Consider the following 20592-nt stretch of genomic DNA (forward strand, 5'->3'; position numbering starts at 1 on the left):
AGGAACCCCAAATTATGTTTTGCAAGGTATTGTCATTTTGCAGATATTTAGTGATGACATATGTGAAAACCTGGGAGGTGTCCCAGTAAGACAACAATGTCAAACAGTTCAAATACATTGTCCAGTTTTACCACTTCACCTTTCTTCTTTTGATTTTTTTTTTTCTTTTGGATACACATTTGTTCAGTGCAGACGACTCTGCATTTCTCTTCGTTAAGCTTTCTGAACTCGAGGCGTCTGTGAGGCTAGCTAGCTAGGCTTGGTGCTTCGTTGCTGCTCCCGCGTTGGTCTGAGCTCCGTCAGGATGGGTTGTAAATGTGGCATTTGCTGGGGGCAGTATCGGGAAAGCAGAAACCCCTTCCTGCTTCCGGGTCGGCTGGCAGCGCTCTGCTTGTGCGCTTCCTTCTAATTGGTGATCTGCCAGCACCTTTTGGGATGTTATGAAATTTAAACCAAATGAGGTTAAAATGGAACCTCTGTGCCACTGAACAGACGCAGACTGAAAGCAGGACTCCAGGAGAGTTTCAGCGGAGGAGGAGGGAATGGAGGGCAGGGTAGAGAGTCCTGAGCATTTCTTAAGAGAAGGACTCAGTCTTTGTGCTCAGCTTATATGGTGAAAATAATTGTCCAGGTCATATTTCAGCCACAGAATTCATTTTACTTGATAGTTGACATACAATATTATATTTGATTCAGAATGTACAATGTAGGGATTTGACAATTATGTACATTACTAAATGCCCACCATGATAAGTGTAGCTACCATACAAAGATATTACAGTATTATTGGCTGTATTCCCAATGCTGTACTTCCATCTGCAGAATTCACATTAAAGTCAGAGATCTCTTAAAGTCATTTGCCTTGTGTGGACCTGCTGGTTTTTTATAGGATGTTTCCAAGTTACTAATGATGCTTACTACTGGACTTGGGGATTTTTGAGAGGTAGCCCTCTGCTAAGTAGACGTTTTGAAGGAGAGGGAGTCTGAGATGAGGAAAACAATATAGATGTGTTCCTTCTTGGAAGCATCTTCAGCCAGCTTGGATACAAAGTGAGGCAAGGGTGGCTGATGGGAAGGAGGGGCTGGGGGAATTGGTTCTTCCCACAGAAACCAGTCGAGTGAGGGAAGAGAGACTGCAGAAGGCGGTGCCTCTGCTGTTTGGCAATTCAAACTGTACAAAAGAGAAAGCAGAACTGGATGGTGGGGGTAAAGAGCAGTAGAAGCTTAAAACTGGGGGAAGAACTTGAGCCAGAAAAAGTATGCGAGCTGCTGTTCAGGGGAGAGCTTGGATCCTCAGGTTCACAGCTTCTCCTCAGGGCCGTCTCAGATGATGTGGAAGTCTTTATGCAATACAGAATCTGTTGTTTTAGTGGCATTTATTGTGATTTAAACTCTATAAAGTTATGTGGACTGCTATGCCAGTTTCAGTGTTGTAACTGAAACTAAATATTTTCTGAAAAGTTAAGGTCTTTCTAAGAACTGAAAGTAAGTGAGGCGGTTTCTTCAGTGCTTAAGCACTTGTCCTTGGAGTTCAGGAGGACCTGATCTTATTCTTAGCCTTGTCATTTCATAACTGTGTGATGTTGGGCAAGGGGCCTGATCTTTCCGAGCCTTCGAGGCTTTGACCCCAAAGCGACACTCCTGACCCAAAGTCAGGTTTGCTTTGACATGGATTTGGATTTTTGAGAGTAGGAGGTGGACATCGGCTAACTGCATCGTACATTCTGGAAAATGAGGTTGGATGGCAGGGATTTTCCTTGCTTTTGCTGACTTTCAGTGCCAGACTTCTCGCACAGATTGTTTTGTGTCCAGAAGAGCGATTCTAACTAGGAATGGGTCACTTCCTCCAAGGATGGTAACTGAATTTCGTGAGGCTGGGGCAGCAGGCAGGACTTCTGGGTGATGTTCTCATTGACCAGCTGCTTCCTTGGGCCTTTATGGTCTCCCTCAGATGAGACATGGAGGACAACATAGAGCCATAGAGGCGTTTGGAAGACTTGACACTGATACGGGTGTTAGACTTTCAAGAAAATGCCCACTGGGAACCCCGTCCTGCTTCAGGAGATCCTTACATAGCAAATATATTTGAAACATTCACGTGTGTATATTTGAGTGAAGACTACATTTTCACACATCTTGCAAATATTTTCTTCCAGGGGTTTCTTTCTTGCTGAAATTTAAAATTTTACTCTTACAGCTTGGTTTTCTCTTTGAATCAAGTATGTTGGTCTCATTTTCTCCTGTCAGTTGTTTTCTTAAGTCTTTACTTGTGTAAGCTCAGTAGGTTAGTTGAGGTAGACTTTTCTGGGAATCTCAGCTGAATGGTCTCGTTTGGCTAAGTGAATCATTCTGTTGAGTTTCCTAATTTTGGCTGTACATGTTCACGTCAGGTAGAGAATTTTCTAGCGGACAAGCTTTTGGACAAAAGTGTTTACTGTTCCTCAGAGATAGTATTAAATTTTATTTTGTCTATAATACTTTTATTGCTTCATAAACCATTTTTTGGCTCTCAAATGTGATCATGGTGCTTTTAAATGTTAAATTTAAAATACGATTTCAGGCTAGGCCTTTCTGGTGGCTTGGCCTTTAATCTAGCAAGGAGTCTAGAATAATCTGGTTTCAGACACTTAATTTTCTTAAAAGTACCATCAGATAAATATTTATATGACTTTCAAGTTTATCTTGAGATAGTCCAAAAAATATTCACCACTAGCAAAGGCATATCTAGACAATAATTTAATTTAATGAGGGTACATACCAGCATGAACAATAGTTTTTGGAATATTCTTCAAGAGTTTTCAGGTAGATTATTTCAACGGTATGATTATTCCTGGGCTCCTAATGAAACCAGGCGCTAGATTGGCATGCTGAGTTTGTTTTAAAGTAGACATGCCTGTTGGAATCAGACTGTTTCCAGTGCTGATGGCCTGCAGAGGCCTTGGTAGTGTGATTTAGAAACATGCTGCGGTCATTGCTTTCTTTTTAAGTGATGTGATAAGGACTCCCCACCCAAGGGCTGCAGGTTGGGTTTGTGAGTGGCATTGAAGGCTCCAGCCTGGAGGGGCTACCCTGGGGTAAGTGGGTAAACCAACCCCCTGATGGAAAGACAGTACTCCAGTACTTTCATAGGCTCATCCCTCCCTACTCCCGTAACTACTTATCATTTTGATAAATCTTGCCAAAGCAAAGAGGAAGTGCAAATAGAGAAAAGAAAGAAAATTAAATAGAGCAGCATTTTTCTTTCTAGGGACCCTGATTTCCAGGTAATCGGGACAATATCCTCATTTTACTCTCTTTTATTTGCATCAAACTTATTTAAACATCAGCTCTGCAAAAACAGCAGTGGATTTCTGTTTTTAAGAAAAGCACAACATTTTGGGGTACTGTGTTAGAGTTGATTCCTGCCTGTAGACTCATCCTAAAATGGTACTCTCTCTCATATGCTTAGGATTATGAAACATTTTAGTGATGCCACTTTTTTTTTTATTGAAGTATAGTTTATGTACAATATTATATTGGTCGCAAGTAGTCACTGTTAAGGTTTTAAATTTGATGTCCGGTATCCTGGGAAAACTTAACCATGGCTCCTGAATTAGAGATTAGCATTTTTCCTTAATTAACTGTAATTAATAGCAAAATTTTACTAGTACCATGCAAATAAAAACACTAGCTTAAAATTTTAAGGAAAAATTCATAAGAGTCTTTAAGTGGCCATCCTTTGCTTCAAATACAAAATCAAAACTGCTTCCTTTAAAATTGGCAAAGCTCCTGTGTGGCCAGGTGACCCCATCTCCTTGACCTCATCCTTTGCTGCTCTGCTTGTGCACCTGGCTCCAGCTACATGGCCCTCCTTTCCTTTCCTTCAGTGTGCTGAGTTCTTTCCACCTCAGGACCTCGCAGTGGCTAGCAGTCTGCTGGAATATTCCCCCTACGTGTCGCCCCCTGGGTTGCTCCTTTTTGTCATGCAAGTCCCAGGGCAGATATCACCTCTGAAGACTTCCCAATCTAAAGTAGCTACATGGTCATTTCCCGCCACGTTATGCTGTTCTGTCTTTGTCAGAGCTCGCATGGGTGCTTGGGTGGAGTTGGCCTGTGTGTGTTTGTCTGTTTGTTTCCTGTTCTGACCTGGAATATACACTCCCGGAGGGCAGGGAGATTTGGGGTCAGCTTTGATCATTGCTGTTCTCCACAGTGCCCCCGCAGTAAGTGCTAAGGAAATATTTGTGAAGAAAATGAATAAACATGAGTGAAGGCCAAAGGAAACAGGCCTTTACTGATGACTTTCTCGTGCTTGGTGAATACTTGGGTTATTTCCTCCTGTGTGCTGTTCCCCCTCCTGAATGCAGGAGATAAAGCCAAGGTGTTGCTGGTCAGGAAGCTGAATTCAGCTGTAACTGCTTTTGAGCCTGGTGTGACTGCAAGGCCGGGCCCTTACTAATAAGCACACCAGCCTGTTCTTCAGGTTTCTGGCAGTTAGTTAAGTGGCTGTCAGAATGCCTGCCGCCCTGCCTGAATGCATATGCGTGCTTATTCTACTTGGCAGATGGATTTGATCAGCCCCCAGACCTGGATTCAGGAGAGTGCTTGGCTCCTTGCCTGCCAACACCCCTCCTGTTGGGCTTCCTCTATCACTGGATGGGGCTTCTGGGGAGACTGCTTCTCGGCAGGGAAGGGGGGTGCTGCCTGGTGTTTTGTGCTGAGTCTTTGCCCTGAAGCCTGTGGCGGGGGGGAGAGGGAGCTCTCCATCAAACTGTTAATTATGGGCAGGAGTGCTTTCTGTCACCAAGGGGACTGCTTTGGGGAGAGAAATCCCTGTGACACAGTGTCTCAGGGCTTAGTGACCTCAGGGTCTCTCCCTGGTCCTTCACAGCTCTGGAGTAGGCTGAACCTGAGCAGTTCTGACCTATCTTCCTTCCTTCCTTTCAGCAATACTTTTGAATGATGCAGTACCTTTGCATTTTGCAAGGAACTTTTTAGTCACTATCCTCATTTCCTGTCTCCCTGTGCTGAGGAAGTGACCCCCATTTTACAAAATGGACAAAATCTGGGAAGGGTAGGGAATTGAGAATGATTGTTTTGGCAGAACTGACAAACCATTATTTTGTCCTAAGTAGGGAGATGGATTGCTTAATAACTACTTGTTATCTCCTTTGCCAGAAGTCCAAACAATGAGTTTTAATGCATGTAAAATGTTCAATGTAGTGGTCAGCCTAAGTAAATTTTGTCTCATTTTGGCTCATTGCAGTTTTATCTTGTCAGTCCAGATCTGACCTGTAGCTGTAAAAGGCAAAACCAGAAGTAGATCTGTCTTTGATGCCATATGTAGTTCTTAAATGAAATACTTAAAAAGAATGCTTTGGCTTTTCAGCATTCCACTGTGATTGGAAAGGTTACTGTCTGAGATTCAACATGGTTCTTAAGCAATACTTAATGTGAGTTGATATTCGTAATGGTTGGATTTTAAAGCTTTTTGATGATTGTGGAGTCCTGACATGGCTTCAGGGTAGATTAAACCAGAGTAAGGTGGTGTTTAGTGGTTTCTATCCTGGCTTCTACTTAATATAGTTTGACTTAAGTATTTTGGGCTAATGAAAATGTGTCCTCTGGGTATGTGGTAGTTAGTCTTAAGCAAATGTGGCTTGAATGTAAAACTAGAGATAACTTTAATTACTGGCAGTTCAGTGACAGTGACAAATTGTTTTTCTTGCTTTGTAGTTACACATGGGAAGCTGTTGATACCCAAAATAAGATGCTATATAAAATCAGCATCTGTGGAAATGTGGACATTGCCCAGTGTGGGCCATCAAGTGCTATTTGTATGCATGACTTGAAGACCAACAGCTATCATTCTGTGGGTAAGTAAAACTACCCTTAAATTACTGGCTGTGCAGGATCCCAGCTTTGCAAAAATGACTATGTTTGTGTATCTACACAGTCATATATGCACATGACATATACATTGTACATATTACGATGGTTAAAAGTGGTTACAGTTTATTAAATATCCAATATGATGTCAAATTAGGTTATTTCCATCTGATGGATACTCTGTAGTCAATCATTATGAGGAATTATGTACATTGGTATTTATTGATATGGAAGGATGTTTCCTATACAGCTCTTCCTTCTCCTATTTTCCTTAGAGACCTTAAAGAGTCCTTCCTTTACACTGTTTCCTCTAGTGCCTTATTCCCTCATCCCCTTTGTGCTTTCTTTCTTCTGTGGTAGTTTGATTTTCAGGCAGTCTGTATGGTCTATATGGGGTCAAAGATGGTCTTTGATTTTTAGTCTTACATTAAAAATTAAATGGTCCTAAGAACTACCAATCCCAGAGCAGGAAGTGCAAACCTTTTTTTCTTAGGCCTGATTTCACTCCCCAGATGTCCTCTTTTGGATTCTTTTCTTCTGTGGAGGACAATGGGTCCGAGGGACTGGCAACCCCATCGGGGGTTATAGGAAGCAGAAAAGGGGCGGATGCCTAAAGAAAGAGGCATAGGCAGACATAAAAGCAGCTAGTGTTGTCCTTGGGTTTGGTAGCATGGATGTCCGTGGTGACCTTTGACCACAGCAGTTTGAATGGTCTGCAGGTGAGAGCGGGGTCTGTGTGAGGTCTTCGAGGTCTGATGGTGGAGTCCCAGCTCCTGTCTGGTTTCCCTCTCTCCCAACCAGGAGACTATGTAGACTGAAAACTGGTAAGAGGAATTTGAAGCCCAGGGTAGAGCTCTGAGAAAGCACCAGGTTGTTCTAAGCTCTTGGTTCATAACAAATTTTATTATTTTTGTGATATACTTAAAAATCTTACAAATGAGGTCACCAGTTTCCTGGAATCTTTTGATGATTCATGGGAGAGAGGCTGCTCAGGTTTTCAGAAAGAGGAAAAGCAGGTTCTTCAACTATAATATTTTTTGGCTAATAAAAGTGTGTTTTCTGGTTTTTGGCAGTATAGTGTGGTCTAATGTAACCAAGGTGGCTATCAAATGCAGACGGGTCACTGGGAGGAGGATGTAAAGTTGGCATAGCTGGACAGACTTTGAGAATGACCAAGTTAGGCAGGCTTTGAAAGCCAGACAGGAGAGTTGATATTTTCTGGGGTAGGCAGTGGCTCTGTTACAGATTCTTTGTGATGGTAACAGGGGAGGTGATCTAACAGAATGCATTTTTAGAAAGCTGGGCCTGATGAAATAGGAGAAGTTGGTTATAAAGTGGAGAGGCTAAGGTAACCAGATGAGTTAAAAGCTACATTACAGGTTGATGATGATATAAACCAGCAGTTTGCAATTTTATTGTACTCCCAGACACACAGGACAGATACTTTTCCCAGACTGGTATGCTACATGTCATTGCCTTGTCCTTTAGCTTAAGAAAGCTAACTGGCATGCGTGCTAAGAGCTACAGTAATAGTAACATAGAGATAATTTTGAATCCAATCTAATTTTGCTAGTTTGTGTTATAATAGAAATAACTAAATTTGTCCTGTACTTATGTGCCAGGCTTTCTGTTCTTAAATATCTCATTTAATTCATTCAACAACTTTTTGAGGAGGTGATCTCATTTCCCTCATTTTATAAATGAAGAAACTAAAGCAAAAAATGGGTAAGCAGCTTACCAGGGTTCATGGGTATGAATTAGAATGCTGAACTCCAGTGTACTCAGGGCCATGTTGTTTTATAAGTCATAGGGTCATATCAGACAGTTGTAGAGCTTAAAATGGGAACCATGATGGGAAATTTGAACTCTTGGCCCTAAGAGGACAATTGAGGACCTAACTTCTTAGGAACTTGCCAGAAAAGAAAAAATGTGAATTTTGAGAATAGCCTCAAAAATTGGATATCCCAGTAGATCAGAGGAATAGAAGAGCTGGTATAGCAATAGATCCAAATGTATATGAGAACTTTATATGTGACCAAAAATTTGGGTGTAGTTAACCTATTTATCTGTTGAGTTAAAAGTAACAAGACAATAAAGCATCGGGGAAAACCATAAAATAGAAATGTAATCTAGAGGAGGTAAGAGCTTTTCTTAATAAAAATGTTAAGAATCAACCCAAGGAGAAAAATGGCAAAGTCTAAGAACAGGCAGTTCACGAAAGAAGAAATCCAGATGGTCAGTACAACTTCATTAGAAAGCAGATGTTAATGCAAATCAAAGCAATAATGAAATCTCATTACTCTTCAGTCAGATTGACACAAGTTTACATGGTTGAATCACAGAGTGCTATCAAGGACCTTGAAATGGGCACGTACATGTATGAGTATGGGAAGACGGTTTTCTATAGCCCTTTTGGGAAGGTAATTGTTGATGTGAGTTTTATAGTGCCCACAAGGGTAGTTTTTGTATTTAGAAATGGATACTAAGACCTCAACTTTGGTTTAAACAGAATTACATTATTTTTGATTAAAAAAACCATATGTTCTTTAGGCACAAATTATGTATGTATGACTTTAACAGGTTAGCAATCTTTTTTTTACGGAGCCTCTGGAGGACATTTGGTTCCATTCACAACCTAGTTGAATCACCTTCACCACATTTTAAAATGATGTATACATTTTATAAGTTTGATTTCCTTTTAAAATATTTAGATATCTGATATGACATAATTTAAGCAGTGATAATCCGTATAAATTTAGTAAATTTATAAATATGATAAACCTGAAATTCTATTGAATGTTCTAATACTGTTACAAATCTAAGTCAGTTGCTGTTACAACCTTTGGAGTTATAACCTTAAATATTGCACATACGTAAAAATAGTATGTTCACATTTTTCCTAACATCTCAAATATTAATTCTGTGGCTTTAATTATTCTTTTTAAGGGTTAAAAATTTTCTGTCCACTTCATGAAGCCTGTTATCAGCCCATTTAACTGGCTGATGTATCCACTAGGGAAGTAGCCTGGGATTCTGATCGGCCTCTTGTTAGTGCCTGGATAGGACACAGTGAATCTGATTGTAGTTATGTCAGGTGGCATCATTTACTCTAAAGAGCCTGACCCTGACTTCAGATGATATTTTTATTGTCTGATTTTTGTGTATTTGCAGAGAAATATGTGACAGCTGTCCAGGTGGATGACTAGATTGAATTTTGCATCTCAAAGATGTGAAACTATCTTTTCCTCGTAAGGCTATATTCTTTTTCTTTCTTGAAACTATCTGATCCTATTGGATATTTAAGATGATAACTTGGTTCAGTTTTATATAAAACTCAATGCTTTTGTTTCGTTTGGTCTCTCCCGATAGTCTGGCAGTATCTGTTAAACTTTAAAAACAACTTTCTTTAACCTTTTGTAAATCTTACTAGTAGAGAAACTAGTATCATACGTAGATTTTTTGTACAAAAAATATTTTTGTAACATTGTTAGTTGTGGTACATATGCTGGAGCAGCCTAACTGTATGGGGATGGTTCAGTACATACATTTTATTCTGATTTACTTGGTTAAGTCACATCTTAAAAGACTTATGTAGAAATTACATTTTAAAACAGCCAACACTTAATATTCATTTATTTTTTTATAACAATATTTGAACAAATCAGTCACTAAAACAGACAAAAATCCCTTTTCACGTGGAACTTACATTCTAGTGCAGTGGGAGACAAGACAAAACAACAATGGCTAAGCAGTACTTTAGGACCTGATACTGTAAAAAAGAAAAGGAAGGAGGGTGAGGAACTGGGGATCTCAGAAGTATGTGTTCAGAAATATTCAATGGGGTGAGTTGCTGAGAAAGTGACATTTGAGCAAAGACTTGGAGCCGAGGGAGTGAGTCATGTGGCTTTGGGGGAACAGCCAATGGGGAAACAAGGGGGAGTCACTTGATGGGAGGGGCAGTTGGTGGTAGCAAGAATAGAAATCTCTTTTAAAGAGTGTTAATACAAAGAGGAGCAGAAAAATGAGGCAGCAGCTGGAGAATTGGGCAGAGAGGATTCTTTTAAAATTTTGTGAAATAACATGTGACTAGTACACGTTAAAAGACACGATACAATAAAGGGAAAGTGGGTAGAAAGGGAAGCCTTGCTGAAGCACATCGGTGACTAGCACGGAGACGGTTGTCGGCCTGATTGACAGGCTCTGATCGAGGTGCTGGGGAGGCTTGGTGGCCGCGCGGTGGGCCCTGAGGCCACCCGCAAAGCTGGGATCGCCAGGGCTTGCAGCCTCAGCGAGGCCGAGTTGCGAGCTCGGCTGGGCTCGGCCGGGGTCGCCGTGGGTTGCAAGCGAGGCCTGGTAGGCCTGGAGCGCGGCCTGGTCTCGCGGGCTCTGGTGAGCGTGGCCTGGTGCGCAGGGTCTGGAGGACCCGGCGAGGCCTGGCCTGTAGAGCGTGGCCTGGCCTGGCGGGTACGGGAGAGCGTGGTCTGGCGGGCCTGGTGCGCAGGGTCTGGAGGACCCTGCGTGGCCTGGCCTGTAGAGCGTGGCCTGGCCTGGCGGGTACGGGCGAGCGTGGCCTGGCGGGCCCTCTGGTGCGTAGGGTTGGGAGGACTTGACGCGGCCTGGCCTGTAGAGCGTGGCCTGGTCTGGCGGGTACGGGTGAGTGTGGCCTGATCTGGCGGGCTCGGGCGAGTGCGGCCTGGAGGGCCCGGCCTGGAGAGCGCTGTCTGGCGGGCCCAGCGCGTGGTCTGGCGGACCCGGCGCGGTCTGGCAGACCCGGCCTGGATACCGAGGTCTGGCAGACTTGCCACGGTCTGGTGGGCCCTGCCAGCGCGGTTTGGTCTGGCGGGCCTGGGCGAGCGCGGCCTGGTCTGGCGGGCCCTGCTTGGAGCCTGCGGTCTGGTGGGCCCGGTGGTGCGCGCAGCCTGGTCTGGAGGACCCGGCCTGGAGAGCGTGGCCTGGAGGACCCGGCGCGGTCTAGTCTGGTGGGACCTCGCCAGCGCGGTCTGGTCTGGTGGGCCCGGGCGAGCTCTGCCTGGTCTGGCGGACCTGGCCTGGAGAGCGCGGTCTGGAGGACCCGACGCGGTCTGGCGGGCCCTGGTGAGCGTGGCCTGGCGGGCCTGGTGCGCAGGGTCTGAAGGACCCGGCGCGGCCTGACCTGGAGAGCGCGGCCTGGTCTGGCGAACCCGGCCTGAAGAGCGCCGTCTGGTGGGCCCTGTGCGCGTGGCCTGGTTTGGAGGACCCGGCCTGGAGACCGTGGTCTGGAGGACCTGGCGCGCACGGCTTGGCGCGGTCCGGAGGACCCGGCGCGATCTGGCGGGCCTGGCGAGCGCGGCCTGGTCTGGCGGGCCCAGCGAGTGCGACCTGGTCTGGCGGACCCGACCTGGAGAGCGCGGTCTGGACCTGGCGCGTGTGGTCTGGCGGGCCTGGCGCGGTCCGGTGGGCCCAGTGCGCGGTCTGGAGGACCCAGTGCGCGGTCTGGAGGGCCCAGTGCGCGGTCTGGTGGACCCAGCACGGTCTGGCGGACCCGGCCTGGAGAGTGCGGTCTGGAGGACCCGGCGTGGCCTGGCGGGCCTGGGCGAGCGCGGCCTGGTCTGGCGGGCCCGGCCTGGAGACCGCGGTCTGGCGGGCCTGGCGCGCGCAGCCTGGTCTGGAGGACCCGGCCTGGAGAGCGCGGCCTGGAGGACCCGGCGCGGTCTGGTCGGGTGGGGCCCCGCCAGTGTGGTCTGGTCTGGCGGACCCGGCCTGGAGAGCGTGGTCTGGCGGGCCCGGCGCGCGGTCTGGAGGACCCGGCGCGGTCTGGCGGGCCCGGCGAGCGCGGCCCAGCCCATTTGGCGCCGTCCTCGGGAGCTGGCCGTGGGCCTGGCGTGCTGGCCGCGGCCCCGCAGTCCTCGCCCGGCTCTCGTCCGGGGAGGACGGCCAGGCTGGCCGGTTGCCGCGGTTGTGTGCCGCGGTTCGCTGCGGCCTCTCCCCGAGTGCCCTGGTCGGCAGCCGATCCCGACAGCCGGGTGGAGCGGGCAGAGGAACAAGGTGAGATGGATGGGCGGGCGCGGTGTTGATGGGGCCTGGCGCTGAGGGATGCCGGGGCCCCGCGCCGCGTTGTTAGTGGTCGGCTGGATGCCTGCCGGCCCGAGGCTGGGGCCCTCCTTGTTTCCTTTTCAGGGCGGGCTCAGCAATTATTAGGAGCCCCCAGACGCTCTGGGCACAGGGCCGGAATGGGCCGCTGAGTGGGGGGACAGGAGGCGTGGGGGAGGGTCTTCAAGGTGGGGGGCCGCGCCCCGTGTGCGCCCCCTTCTGGCGGCAGCGCGCGCTGCTTTCCACCGCCTTGCCCGCCCTCTGCGTCTCCTGGAGCGCGGCGCTGCGGGGGCGAGCCAAAGCCCCACCCTGCCGGCCCCAGGCACGCCCACGGCGGGTGGGGCTACGGGCGCTGTCCACCAGGCGCTGTCCTTGGTCCCGGAGCCTCAGTGTGGCTTCCGTGCCCTTTCGGCGAGAAAAAGATTTTCGATACCACCCCCGAGGGTTTCAGGCAGAGAATGACGTTTCCTGCAGACCTTTTTGCACGTTGGCAGGCCGGGTAAAGAACCGCTGTATTGCCTCTCACCCCTGCCCCCGCGGGAGATCCGAAGCCCGTTAGCATTTTAATATCACCCCTCCCCCGCTCCTTTCCCTCTTCTCTTTTTGAAGTTCTTAGGTGTTTGTATTGAATTGCACCAGTTATAATTCCGAGTTCATGATCGCTATCATCATTAATCCGTGGACTGACCTTTTTTCTTGCTTATATGTTTTGCATACTGTAGTGAGCCCCATCTCTAACAAAATCTAGGAACTTAACTAATAACCACTGTCCATGTGGTCCCCATCCCCTTGTCTCTTTACTGGAAGTAATTGTTAACTCACATGTATATTTCATTCCTCCCTTACTCTGTGTGTCTCTTTCAAATCTGTGTGTGTGTATGGTATTTTTAACCTTATACAAAGTGTGTTATCATTTTATAGGTAACCTTTTGGGGCATAAGTGGTAATGTTATATTGCTAAAAATCAGCCACATTGTTGTCTTTCACTATGGCTTATTTCTTCTAATTTCTATGTAATATTTTGTACATCTATCAAAGTTAATTTATCCAACTATCATGTTGATATATATAGACTTTATTTTGGATTATTGCCAGTAATATTCCAGGCAAACTGAGATTATTCACCTTGCTTGCGGGTCATTCCAAACATTTAGATTTTAGAGCACATATGATGGGAAGTTATTGAAGAATTTGGGTAACTGAGTTATTTATTCCAGTTTATGGTTTTGAAGGTCACATTGGTGCAAGATGGTTGGGGAAGGGAGATTGTAAGGGACGAGACAAGAGTGGAGGAAAGGAGACCAATTAGGAGGCTCTTGCCCCAAAGTACAGGTGAGAGATGGTAGTGGTTTTTATAGTAGTAAAGACGAAGAGATGTGGGTGGATTTGAAATGGAGGGAGAACCAATAGTACTTGCTGGTGTATAGAATGTGGCAGATGAAAGAGAGGACTCGGTGCAATGTGTTTGGGGCTGAATGGGGATGTCATTCCGGGATGGCGAATTCTGGGGAAGGGACAGTTCATAAGTTTATAAGGCTTCAGATTATAGTGCCACTTTTAATTTGCTTGTGCTTGGAAATAGCTTTACAGTTATGTTTTATAGCTTGTTTCCTTTCCAAATAGGTGACTCTCTTTTGAAAAGTGCAACCAAATCTCTTATGGAATTCAACACAACAGTGAGCTGTGGACAGCCAAGCACAAATCACAGAGTCCAGAGTAGCATCACCTTCTTATGTGGGAAAACCTTGGTGAGTCCACACAGTCATTTTATAGTCTTCCTTTTGTTAAAAATGTTTGTCTTTTGGGAGTTCTTGATAGCAGTACTTCAGGAAGAACAAGTGAGCAAAACTAAAAACAGAAGCCCCAAACCAAATCACCATCACTATAAAGAACTAATAAGTAAATAAGTCCTAAGACTGTAGTTACAACTTCTAACTGAAACTTAACTATATCCTGTGTAAAACTAATTCAAAGGATTAATGAGTTAAAACTCAAAGCACTATTTAATGCTTATGTTGTAGGCATAATGTTCCTTTTCTTTCCGAAACCTCTTCTCCCAGCATTTAGTTTTGATTGTTCTTAGGGCAGTGCGTTTATTTTTTTAAAAACTTTTTCCTTCCTCACATTAAATTGGAGAGATGGACATTTGTGTAAGAGAAACCTTGGCTCGTGGGTAGTGGGGTTCCCAATCTTTTTTGGGTATAACTGGTATTGAGAGGGGATATAACTGTTTAAAGCATGATGTTTGTTCTTACTCTGCTTATTGTATGTGATTTCTTGGATTTATTCTTCAATATTTAGAAAAAGATCTTCAGTAACTAAACAACAAAAGCAAAAGAATGAAAGGCTAACTTTTAGGGAAAAGCAGTTTGTATACAAATCCTGTGAACATTCTCTAAATAGAGTAAGAACCCAAGAATTTAGCAGGTAGAGTGACACTCCTGTGGCTGCCAGATTACTTTAAAATGACATTTTAGAATTGGGTGCTGTGGCTTTTGCACCATCAGGCCCATAATGTCTCATCTGAAGAACTTTAAAAATATAACTTAGATTATTAACTTTGGACCAGTTGCATTATTTTCCATATTTGAAACTTCAGGAAAAAACCTGTTTGCAGTGGTATTTACATATGTAGGTCTCTGTTGCAGAAAAAGCTGGCTGCTGTTTTAACTTTAATTTCCTTCAAGGATTCTGTGTTCACCATATAAGAGCCAGAATCGTGCAGTAACTCCTTAGATTTGCACAAGCAGTGTGGAGGTAAATTCTGCCATGTCCTGTGTCACCAAGCGGTGCTGTGGTTGACCAACTTGGAGTCAGCCCTGGTCGTGGTTTGTCAGGAGAGGCTGCCCTCGAGTGTGGGGGTGGGTGTCTGAAGCAGGGTTGGTGCATGAACTCTGTTGGGTCCAGATGGGCCTCCTTCCTTGCCTTACAGGAAGCATGAGGTTACATTTTCTGGCTTTGATGTTGTTGGCATTTGGTTAAGAGAACATTTGGAGTTTGAGAGTGGAGCTCCAAGTTACTTCCCATGAGTTTGCTGTACTTGGATAGCTGGGACAGTAGAACAATTTTGGACCAGTTACACCAGAATTACAACATGATTTCATGAAGCTTCTATCTCATAATTTTTGGGTTTGGGAATTTCTTGACGACTTTGTTTAACTTACAACAGTTGTGGTGCCCCTCCACCCCCACCGCCCACCTCCACTTCTTGTTGCTGTTTTTAAAATTTTCATTAATATTTGCTGTTTCTAAGTTTAAAAAAGTTACAACATGCAGTATGGTAACTTTTACTTTTTTTTTAAAAATAGGGAACTCCAGAATTTGTAACAGCAACAGGCTGTGTACATTACTTTGAGTGGAGGACGGCAGCAGCCTGCAAGAAGGACACATTTAAAGCTAACAAAGAGGTAACAAAGGCACTTCAAGGTCACATGCTCAAAAATCCCATTCCAGGACAATTAAGACTTGAAATACTGGCTCAGACTTTTTGGAGTGAAAATCTTTTTAGTTTTCAGACTTCATATGAGCAGAGATGCTGTGAGAGTTAATTGTTATAATTGGGCTGGGTGGTTCTTACTTTTAGGACAAGGCATTTAATGTATCACAGGATATGAATGGAAATAGATTGGCTTACCCATTGAAGGCAAGTTAATTTCTGGTGCTGTGCAGCTCATTCAGTAACATGGGGGAGCTCAGGTTTAGACTAGTCACTCTACTTCCAGGTGCCATCTCCTTAGCCTCAGGTTGGCTTCCGGATGCCTTGGGAATCCAGGCCAGTTCGCCTCAGAGACTAGATGATGCCTATCACTATTTCCACTCTTCCTCTGGCATCTGGTCTAGTCATTGTTGGTGATTAATGAAGCAGCCTTTTCCCTACCTCGGAACCTCTTTAAGTTGGCTCTACTGTGTGGCTCTCCCTGGCAGTGGAGGAGAGCAGGCGTTTCGTTCTGCCACATCTCCCCTCCCACCACCCCAGATCTGAAAAGGTGGTTTTCTGTGTTCACCTAGACAGAAGTTTTTGTGGATTGATCATTCTTACTTTCCTGCATTCGGTTTCTGTTCTGAAGGATTGAGTTCAAAGATGCTTCTTCTTAGGAGCTTAGAACTGACAATGAGAGTAATCAGTCATTTTCACTGATGGTCAATCTGTAAATGAAAAGACAGTCTGATAGGCAAGTGACGAAACAAAATGCTGCCTCCCAGAAAAGAGCATAAAGGAATGATCAGTGAGAAACAGATTTAAAGTGTACAAAGAATTAAGACCTGATAAAATAATGCCAATATTCAAGAGGTAGTGTGAAATTTAAACTTGACATCTTACAACTTACGTTAAATTGCTTGCCATTTATACATTGTATAAACCACAGAGAGGCATGCCTTCTCTCCTGGGGGACAATGGGCATCTCTAGGTCCCACATGTATTCTCGTGGGCTCTGAGTCTCCAACCTGCTAGTCGTACCCATTTTTCCCTCTTAAATGATTGCCCTCCTACCTTGTTTTGCTGAGCTGACTATGGGAAAACTGCTTGCCAAAATAAATAAATAGCAAATTGTTTTCTCTGCACTCTGTAGTAAGTCAGAAGTCACAAACTACAGCTGGTGGGTCAAATCCTGCCCTAGCCTATTCTTATCCCCAGAATTAAGAATGGTTTTTACATTTTTATAGGATTATAAAAAAGCAAAGAATATACAGCAGATGTCTACATCACTCACAAAGCCTAAAATACTGACTTTGTGGCTCTTTACAGACAAGTGTGCCTGACTTGTGCTCTACATCATTTTTGGGGGATGGGAGTGGCTAGGTATAGTCTGTTTTCCTCAAAAACAGTGACATTTAATTTCTCTTAGAAGCTGATGAAAAGATGCACGAGAAATTTTGCAGTTTGATCTTAATGATCATCTCCTTAGGTCTGCTCAGTAGCTGGGGCTTTATTTTTTCATCTGTATAGTTTTCATTTATTGAGGGCCAGTTGTGGGCTAAGCAGAGGAATTTCGTTAAATTTTGGAAGCATTCTTGCTTTCAGGGAGCCCATAGACTATAGGAATGAAGCGTGCATACCCTTCTTCGCGACCTGAGTTCCATTCTGCCTTTAGGTACAGATAAATCAGACAGGAACCCCTGAAGAGCAGGCTGGCTGCTCAGAAGGCAATGCTGTTATATTAGCAAATCATGATGAATCATATTTCCTTTTCTCTGTCCTCAGTGAGGTTTGTTTCCACATTACAGGTTTTGGTATACCTTCAAAAACTGTGTTAAATGTTTTACTTTTAAACACTCACCATTCCCTCAGGAAACATCCAGATTTTATTCAGTGTCACTGTAGTCATGATTGCCACACCTGAGGTCCCCTTGCTTCTTTGTTAGTTTGCTTTGTCGTCTTTGGTAGTCCCAAACAGTGTCTTTAAAAATGACTGGTATAAATTTGTTCAGTGGTTTCTGGTAGAGTGTTGTTAGATAATTCCTTTAAGACATTGTGGACATACATCTGCTACCATAGCAGTCTTGGAAAATTCAGAACTGTCATGCTTGCGGTTTGACCAGAGTTACGTACAGAAATAACAGTCAGTGCACACACAGTGTTAGCAAGGCTGATTCAGTGCTGGGTGTGAGGCTGGCAGACGACCTCTTTCCCTGGTGGCTACATTCCTGCTCTCATGAAATGTCTCCACTGCTTTGCTCAGTGGAGCACGGAGTGGGGAGGCCTTTCCCCAGGAGCCCTGACTGTTTTTCCAACACACACTTGAGTTCTGTGGGTTGTTGTGAGGGGCGTGTCTTCTGTTCCTTTTTGGAGTAGAGAGTTGGCCAGAAGTTGCTAACTGCCGTGAGCTGGGTGTCTGTGGGCCTTGCTTCCCGGAATCCCTCAAGCCTTTTGGTGAAGTGAAGCTACTTTAGAGCAAGTTCTTTCCCATGTGGCCCCTGTCTTTCCCCCGTGCTGTGTGCCGGCATGCTCTTCCTTTTACTTTATCGCCAGAGAGTTGCTTTTGTCTTCCATTCTAACTTGCCAGCTGAGTTGCCCACCTCTCGAGTTACTGTTTCTGTACTACCTTCCTGGGGGATGATGACACCCTTCAGATCTGCAGGATTATGGACGCTAGTTACTCTTACTGGGACCTAGTCATGATCTGCAGTTATACCTATTAATGTGATTGCCTTTCTGTGCGCTGTAGCTTTGGGCTTGGCATCTGGCCTTGTGGCCTTGCTGGCTCCGGGTACCTGTACCCTACCAGTGCTGGTGGTGCCAAGTGCCTAAGTTACCAGTGTGGTAGGGACAGAACACTTTGTTATATGTATCCTGTTGAAATGAGTTAATGTGTCCCCTGAGCAGCCTACAAGGAAGTACAAATGGTTTGATTTACTCCATCAGCTCTCCACGAAGTCTCCAGGAACAGGACTGGATAAAAGGGTTAGTGGGTCAGAGCCTCCTGCAGGTTGGCTGGCATCTTCCTAAGCAAATTTGATAGCTAAATGCTAGCAGTTACTTTTGTAAATAGACTGCCTGTGAATAGACTAAAAGATAGAATTTTATTTAGTTGTATTTTATCATTGATACAGAGTACGTTTAATAAAATGCACACATCTTAATTTACAGCTGGATGAGTTTCGGCATTTGTACACACTCATGGGACTATTGCCCGGACCAAGAGACCAAACATTCTAATTTTTATACCCTTCACCTATTTCATCCATCCTCCCACCCCCCCAACCCTGTGGCAACCACCAGTCTGTTCTCTGTATCTATGGGTAAAAGCCAAAATTTAGGAAAATTATCCATAGAAATTTATGAAACAGATTTCTTTGAAATGATTACAGAGAACATGAATTTTTAGGATATTCTTTAGGACGGGCAATTAAAATGATAGCAGGGTATTATTCCCCGAAATAAGACTTGTGGGGGTGTTTCCACAAAGGCATTTCAGTAGATACTGCCAACTAGGCACAAGAGACTAGGGTCTCTTTTACTGCTGGGCACATCTCTGGGCTTGAATGCTTTGCTCTTAGATTTGTTAGAACTTTTGAAGCACAGGGTCTTGCCAACTGAAGTGAGTTCCTTGATATTTTAAAATAAGAGGCCATTAGTTCACAGAGATGAGAGAGTGGTCATACATTATTAGAACCCAGTAAGGGTGGATTAGATGCCCAAGGAACTTGTCTTAAATGTCGCTGAACAAGTGTTTCACAAGCCTCTTAGATTCTAGGCATTGTCCTAAGCCTGGTTAGGGGCTACAGAGCTCTGGATTGTAGGGGTGGCAGCAGTGATGCAGGAGGGAAGGTTGGGGTGCCAACTGCAGGAGCACATCCTGCGTAGGCAAGAAGAGGTGCCCAGTGTAGTGCAGATGAAGTACTTGTTGACTTTTGCTTTGTTTTGTCATCGGGGGACATCGAGGCCTGATAAGTGGTAGAAACCAGTGTTGACATTGGTCATAGGCGTTGCTGAGCCCCTAGCCCCAAGAAAGTATGTATTGAAGACTCACTTTTTCCCTTCCTCCTTTCCAGGTGCCGTGCTATGCATTTGATGGAGAGTTAAAGAAGCATGATTTAAATCCACTGATCAAGATTAGTGGTGGTTACTTGGTGGATGACTCGGACCCAGACACTTCTCTATTCATCAACGTCTGTAGAGACATAGGTCTGAATCTCTGGGTGTGAGCATGGTGGCGGTGAGGGATTTCTTAGAAGGCTTCTATATCTTTGGCCATCCACCCTTACCTGATCGAACACCCACGTCCTGGTTCAGCCCACTAAGAAAGCTTTTGTCCTGGAAGATGATCTCTGCACAACCCCCACCCCTTTGCCCTGGTCCCTTCTGATTCCATCATAACTTCCATCAAGAAGATTGGTCCCTTCTGGTGTGTTCTCTCTGCCAGACACTTCGGGTTTTAAGAGTCTTACGTAAACCTGACTTGGAGCGAGACAGAGGGGAGAGTGGAATGGGTGTGCTGGGGGCTCAGGGAGCAGAGTGGAGTCAAGAGCTCCCAGGGACCCTGGTGAGGAGGGCTGTCTACTAGCGGTGTGTAACCCTAAGGCCCTTAGCTTTGAGTTGCAGGGTGGGTGAAAGGGAGAGAAGGATGCCCGGTGACTTGGGGCATTTCAGCAGGAACGGGCTTCTTGCCTGGCTTTCTCTGTAGGTACCAGAACTGGTGAGAGAGACTGGGGTGTCTTTGCTAAATTAACTGAAGGCTGCAGATGGCTTTATCTAAAAAGAGGCCTTGAGACGTTATACTAAGCCTTGCCTTGTTCTTTCAGCAATTTCTATAACCTGGCTTTATGCGTCCTTCGTCCTTCCGGGGCTACGAATTGTTAGCCATGTAGGCTAAGACTTGTCTTCTTGCTATGCTGTACTAGAAGCGAGTGTGCCATGAGTGAATTTTCTGGGAATTAATAATAAATCATTCTTAGTGTTTCCCTTAATGTTCTTGTTTTGTACATAGGACTTCAGGTTTAGAAAAGTTTGGAAAAAATTTTATAATAAAATCAATACATGAGGGTATTGCTGGATAGTAGGCACACAAATAGCACAAATAGTAATTTAAAATTATTCTCTGAGTTGTATATATACATCATATACCATTTTGTTTATTTCTTTATTTTGAAAAGTGAATATACCACATGCATGGTTCATAAGTGACCGGTGATAATTTTAGATTTTTTGTGTGT

At 44.9% G+C, this 20592-nt stretch overlaps 1 protein-coding gene across 2 annotated transcripts in view; it reads left to right on the forward strand.

Annotated features, from left to right (window-relative positions):
- IGF2R (insulin like growth factor 2 receptor) overlaps positions 1–20592 on the forward strand; it is a 100014-nt gene that overhangs the window by 15437 nt on the left and 63985 nt on the right. For both annotated transcript variants that reach the window (XM_073219859.1, XM_073219860.1), the window contains 4 exons: positions 5716–5855; positions 13561–13685; positions 15246–15344; positions 19432–19564. In XM_073219859.1, the coding sequence (XP_073075960.1) occupies positions 5716–5855; positions 13561–13685; positions 15246–15344; positions 19432–19564 (497 nt within the window). The remainder of the gene's footprint in view (positions 1–5715; positions 5856–13560; positions 13686–15245; positions 15345–19431; positions 19565–20592) is intronic.

This window comes from Manis javanica, chromosome 13 (genome assembly GCF_040802235.1).
Source record: "Manis javanica isolate MJ-LG chromosome 13, MJ_LKY, whole genome shotgun sequence".
NCBI classification, from domain to species: Eukaryota; Metazoa; Chordata; class Mammalia; order Pholidota; family Manidae; genus Manis; species Manis javanica.